The following is a 6,578-nucleotide window of genomic DNA, read 5'->3' on the forward strand; positions in this document are numbered from 1 at the left end:
AGGAATCAATAAAAACTGGAGAATGTAAGAGCTAGCTACACTATCCTACATTCTCCTACACTATCCTACTCATATCCTACATGAGTCTTCAACAACAATAACAGCAACTGTTATATGGTGTTTACACGTGTCTCATTTACATACAGTACTTTCCAAACACATCTTATTTATGTATCGTTTCTCCAAACATGAATTTAGGACATGTAAGAGGAAATGCTTCTTTAGAAAGCAGATGTATGTAAGTTATTACCTCAAGAGGCTGCAAAATTTGAGAAAAGGTTTTCCTAAAGTACGAGATTTGATAATGAGTGACAGGATTATTAAGGTTTAAAACTAAAAGACTCCTGGCCTGGCGTTCACCAGACTCTTAGGAAGGAGGTGGTGGTGCACACTGCATGGAGAGACGTAGGACTTTCTAAGAAATAAACTTTTTCTGTTGAAATATCTGGGACTTATTTTAAACAACACGACAGCGGGGATCTGAATACAAAAGTGCTCCCCGACTTTACCAGCCACTGCAAATCTGGGGACTTGACTTTTAACTGGCTTCCCTGAGGACACCTTCTCAAGGGTTTCCTCAACACCACCAACCAAGGATTGCACTTAAGCCTGCGGCTTGGAAGAGAGATACGGGTGTGAGTTTTGCCACTCAGTAGGGTGGTTAAGTTATTTAATTGTTTTAAAGCTTAATTTTCCTCTTACCTAAACTGATAATACTCGCGAAGCCCGCCCTCAACCCTCCTCAGGGTTATTAATGAGTTCACTACCTCCTCAGCGAGAGTGCCTCCGACTACCCGCCCGCGGCCCGCTCCACTCTCCCTAGGAAGCCGCGGGCCCTTTGTGCGCACGCGCCGCCGCGCCCGGGAGCGGGGGGGTCTCGCACACCCGCGCGGCGCCCATTGGGCGTCCCCGCCGCACGCCCGAGGAGCGAGCGAGCGCTCGCGCTCCTTCGGCCCCGCCCCCAGCGGCGCGCGCCCCTACGGCGGCCAGGGGGCGGGGGACGCGGGCAAAGCCGGTTATGGAGGCCCTGCGGAGGGCCCATGAGGCCATGCTCTGGCTGCTGCTGTGCCGGCCCTGGGCCTTGGGCGCCGCCTCCCGCCCGAAGCCCCGCGCCTCGGAGGTGCTGACGCGCCACCTGCTGCAGCGGCGCTTGCCGCACTGGACCTCCTTCTGCGTGCCCTACAGCGCCGTCCGCAACGACCAGTTCGGCCTCTCGCACTTCAACTGGCCCGTGCAGGGCGCCAACTACCACGTCCTGCGCACCGGCTGCTTCCCCTTCATCAAGTACCACTGCTCCAAGGCCCCCTGGCACGACCTGGCCCGGCAGGACCGGTTCTTCACGGCGCTCAAGGTTATCAACCTCGGTGAGTGGCCCGGGCCGGTGAAGCACGTCGCGCCGACGATGGCCCCACTGTTTGCAAAGCACGCTGACAAACGCTCTGGCTCCGAGGCCGAGCCCCCGGCCCTAGGTCAGACCGCGCCGGCCCTGGGAGCCCTGCCCCGGCCCCGTGCAGGCTCGCCCGGGCGCACGCGCTCGCCACGCTTCGCCCGGTGCTGGGGCGTTACCCAGACGCTGCCTGTGCGTCCCACCCACTCTGCAGCCTTCCAGCCCCGGCCCTGGCCCTGGGCTTCTGTATTCCCCCGCCCGGCAGGTGCCTGTCAGGGCTAAGTTGTTGCTCCTGAATCGTACCCCGGAAAGTGGGGCTTATCGACATGCCTGTACTTAGGGACCACCCTGCATCACCCCGGGGAGAGAGCATTCCATCCTCGCTACCCTGCAGCTCTTAACTAGAAGGACCCCTACATTGGACAGTGAGAAGAAGGGTGTAGGCCCCTGGAAAGTGGCTCTTAAGTTTTTAAAAAATGCCTAATTGCATGGCAGGACTCGTTCCCATGAACACCACTTTGTGGGTGCGTTCATATTATAAAAACTGGAACTACTTTTTTGAAGTTTCTTTGTTCTCTTTATATGAAACCCCAGCAAGTTTGTTTTGCTAAAAGCACTAAAGATTTTCACCAGTGATGCTAGGCCTAAAAGATATTTAAAAGACTACCTCTTTAATATTGGTATGTTTTCATGGAATATTCTAACTCTGAGAGTGTTAACTCTTGCTGGATGTTCATTATCTTTTGGTTAATGACCGAAGAGGCGTGAACGTTGACATGAGTGCATCTTTTATATTTTCTAGGTCAGTGAAAAATAGGCCTCAGGATGTTTGGAACCTATTCATATAGCTGATATCAAATTAATCCATATTTCAGTAATTCAGAATCTAGATGTACAAGCTGACCCACGTTACCCAACCAGGTTTTTGAACCAGAATTAAAGCTAAACGCCTATGCAGCTGCACTATTACTATATAGCCTGATAGTTTCTTAAATTTAAATGTGGTAGGTGTATTTTTGCTTATAATAACTCCCATATGGCAGTCATGGGATTTTGGAGCCATTGCTCCACTGGGACTGTCTTGGGTTCAGTCCATTAAGGAGAAGATTATTCAGCAATGTGTAATCCTTTAAAAAATATGTCTTATGATTTGGCTGATGAACTATATAGAGCATGCCTACTAATTTTGAGGTTGATGCAAAGAAGTTGAGGAGTGTAGTGACTCAGAAAATTCAGTTCAAAGTTATTTGGAGAGACTGGAGTGATGACTAGATTCAAGAAGAATATGTTTATTTTAGCATTTTTAGAATCAAAAATCATTCTTCCCAAATGTAGAGTAATAGGTTAGGAAAAGCATAACTGGAGGGTTATAGGTAAACCGTGAGCCCAATGTCTTTTTTAAAAAAGTTTTCACGATTTAAAACCTAACACTTTAAGACCAGCTTAATGATTAGGGGCTTCTCTTTTTAGGTAGAAAGAAATCCAAAGAAAAATAGGATGCCCAGAGCATTCTCACACAGAAAAGTAGTAAAACCTTTTGAAGAAAGAAACAGCAGCTGTAGTTTTTTTTTTAATGTGAAAGAGAAAGCTGAATAGTGATTTAATGGTCTTTTGAAAATTCTAAAAATTCTGTTTAAAAGAGAATAAGAGTTTTAAGTTAAACAAAAAGGAAAACTTTTTGCACAAGCATGCTTGAATACAAATTAGCTTATACTAATAAAGGGAGTTATTTTTTTCTGGATTTTTTATTTTAAGAGTATTAAGCAATTTGATAATGTTAATATTGTATTTTTGTCTTAGGGTAGGGAATTAGATAATAGGATTTTTTTCCTATTCTATGTTGTGCAGTTGCCCCTCTGGATCATCAAGTACATATTCTATTTAAAAATACTTAGAATTTTATTCTTCTTCTTTCCTTTCAAATTAGTAATTATCAAAGTAGTTCATTTTTCCATTTTGTAAATAATAAAGATTTCTCTTTTACCCATTGGTTCCCTTTCTCTTTTACCCATTTGTTCCCTTTCTCTTCTGCCTTCCTTTCAATGGAAGCTGACATTTTACTGATGGTTTACTAGTCTGGGTATCCTGCTGGGAAGTAGATTGAGATTTAAGAAAAGCAGTTTACCATTGGAATGAATGGGTAATTGGAGACTTGCTACAAAGTTTTAATTTTTTTAAAGTGCTTAATTTGACAGTGGTTTACCTACTGTTCAGCTGACTCAAAATGAATTATTGTGCAAAGAACTGACTTGCACATTCATTTTGATGTTATGATATGTTTCAGACAGTCTGGAAAAAATTTAATTTTTCATCAAACCGTACAGACTTTACAGCATTTATGCTGTAAAGAAAATTATGGGGTTTTTTAGTGTGTAAATTATATATGTGGCTAATCTTCCCATTTCGTGTATTAGCCTGACTGCATTAAATAAGTGGACTACAGGATAAAAAAAAAAATTAGAGAATTTCTGACTCCTACATTACATCTCCACCCCCTATCAAATAGCATGAATGATAATGGTTCCAAGTTGTTTCTTAATAAGAGATAATGTAGTTATTAAGTTAGTAATCCTTGATCAGTTCTCCATTTTAGCTGAAAAAATATTGACCATTTGTGTGATTTTTTTTTAAAGTATCAGTATTTTAATTGAAAACTGTGATAAATACTGTAAAACAAAACTTTCAGTGTCACCATCCATTTCTTAACTGTAAGTCCTTAGCATTGGTTTAAAAGTCATTGTTTATGTATTTTACTATCAGTATATTTGGAAAATGTATAATTATTTCTAGAGCCTGTTTTTCTTTCTCACTCTGTTTTCAGCTTTTGAAGTTGTGATACCATATTTTAAATTTATTTTTTATTTCAGCTGCTCCCTCTACTCTTCACTCGCTTCTGCCTGCCCTGTTCTTGTTCTCTTGTCCACTCCCCCACTCCACGCCACTACTTGCCTTTTTTTTTTTTTTTTTTTTTTTGCGGTACGCGGGCCTCTCACTGCTGTGGCCTCTCCCGTTGCGGAGCACAGGCTCCGGACGCGCAGGCTCAATGGCCGTGGCTCACGGGCCCAGCCGCTCCGCGGCATGTGGGATCTTCCCGGACCGGGACACGAACCCGTGTCCCCTGCATCGGCAGGTGGACTCTCAACCACTGCGCCACCAGGGAAGCCCTACTTGCCTTTTTATTTCCTTTTGGTTGAATGATTTATAAATAGCTTTATGATGCTAGTTTTTGTGAATTTTTTGTGACGTTCCCTTGAGGCATTTAGAGATTTGCGGGGAGGTATTACCAAGGCAAAGAAGGCAATATACTGTGAAAAGTTGCATAGGAATTCCAGGGAACCCTGTGAAAGTAACAAGCTGTGACCCAGTATATTCCTAAAAATAGAGAGGCGCCAGTCTGAATGGGCATTTTTGCCTCTCTCATTGCCAACTAGTGATGCTTCTCCTGATTAATCTCTGGCATCACAGTGGCTGGAATGCAGCTTCAGGGAATAAGCACAAAGTAGTCCAATGAACTTATACACTCAAAAAGAACATAACACAGCAAATATACTCTTGCAGAAAAATAAGAAAAAAATTTAACAATATGATTAGTCCTGAGCATGTGTTGATTTCCCTCTTATCTAGAAAGAAAGTGATTTTCCAGTTGCACAGCTCTCCTTTAAAATTGTTATTTTCTGTCCAGCTCATACCCAGGAACAATAATATTTGTGCAGACTATACAATATTTGTTATTGATTCATGTGCCTGTGGTTTTATACATATGTTTTTTAATATGTTAATAATAGTCATGGATTAAATAAGTGTCTTACAAAAAAATAGGAATTGTGAAAGTTTGCTTTGTGTCCAGTTTAGTGTCATGTGCATATGAGTGCTTAATCCATATCTCTGGCTAGTATATATTTAGTTTCATGTATCACAAATGGCAACTAATCACAAATGGCAACTAATCACAAATGGAAATATTCCAAAGAAGAAATATATTATTGCAGTCTATTATGTACCTATTTCAGATAGGTTGAAGCAAGATTTTCAAATCAGTTGTAAAAATATTAATGGGATTGTTTCTTTCTCATGTTTGTTATTATACTAAAATCTTCCTTACAGTTAGGTTTTGCCTTAGATTTTGAAGACAGCTTTTTGACCCAGTTTCTTTTAAGTTGTACAAGAAATTATTTTAGCCATCGGTATTACTGTCCAACTTAAAAGCACAATAAAGATGACCTAGTAATTTAAGCTCAAGGCCAATCATCAGGAGCATCTACAACTAAATTAATGACACTTCTCTGTTTGCTTATTTGTGAAAAGAATATAGAATTACTTCATAATTATTTGGAGGTAATGAATTAATGTTTGTAAAGTACTTTGAATTACAGTTTACATCAGCTTTATCTATAGTTTTTTAAATCTCTAGGCTTACACAATTGTTACTATGTTCCACAAACATAGATGAAATTGACCTTTTAGGTTCAGTCAGTGTATACTCATATTTTTGTAACTTTATAATTTCTTGATGTTGCTGAAGAGTGCTATGTGATTTATACCATGACAAATATATGAGTACATGATTAATAGGTATTGATTTCACAAGTAACATATTCATTTGTTTTCTAGGTATTCCAACTTTATTATATGGACTTGGCTCCTGGTTATTTGCTAGAGTCACAGAGACTGTGCACACCAGTTATGGACCAATAACAGTTTATTTTCTAAATAAAGAAGATGAAGGTGCCATGTACTGAAAGTATGCACTGGAGGATGAAAATATCAGTAGATTTTCTCATGTGTATGTGCAATATTTATTTTTGATCCTTTAAAATAAAACTTTGCAAACACCTTTTTCTTTCTACGGTGTCTGGTTCTTTAAGATGAATCATTGCCCTCAAGAGGCAAAGCTTTTCATATTAATACATTGTTATATATTGCATACTCTGTTTAGCCAATGGGAACTACAAACACATAACGCTTATATGAATTTTTTCCTATGACTAGGTTAAACTAGAGATAAAAAATGATCGTAACTTATAGATTCTGTAGTTATGTATTAACAATTTAAATCAACTCTTTGAAAATATAGATACCCCACAGGGAAGGGGAAAAAATCTTTAACATTGGGAAAAGAAGTAGAGAATTTTAGGATATATGATAGAGATAATATAATATCATTGGCAAATCCAAAGTTGATGAGAATTCT

At 40.5% G+C, this 6,578-nt stretch overlaps 1 protein-coding gene across 1 annotated transcript; it reads left to right on the forward strand.

Moving 5' to 3' along the window:
• Window positions 1-969: 969 nt before the first annotated feature.
• C1H15orf61 (chromosome 1 C15orf61 homolog) lies at window positions 970-6,222 on the forward strand. Its single transcript, XM_060169744.1, has 2 exons — window positions 970-1,364; window positions 5,999-6,222. Exons 1-2 carry the CDS (start codon window positions 1,019-1,021, stop codon window positions 6,124-6,126), a joined length of 474 nt encoding a protein of 157 aa, XP_060025727.1. The 5' UTR covers window positions 970-1,018; the 3' UTR covers window positions 6,127-6,222.
• The last annotated feature ends 356 nt before the right edge of the window (window positions 6,223-6,578 follow it).

This window comes from Lagenorhynchus albirostris, chromosome 1 (assembly GCF_949774975.1).
Source record: "Lagenorhynchus albirostris chromosome 1, mLagAlb1.1, whole genome shotgun sequence".
NCBI classification, from domain to species: Eukaryota; Metazoa; Chordata; class Mammalia; order Artiodactyla; family Delphinidae; genus Lagenorhynchus; species Lagenorhynchus albirostris.

Excerpts from the sequence above, each read along its gene's own strand:
- C1H15orf61 (XM_060169744.1), top strand. The coding sequence starts at position 1,019 with ATGGAGGCCCTGCGGAGGGCCCATGAGGCCATGCTCTGGCTGCTGCTG. Across the intron at positions 1,365-5,998 it reads GCTCAAGGTTATCAACCTCG|GTATTCCAACTTTATTATAT; the intron begins GTGAGTGGCCCG and ends TTTGTTTTCTAG.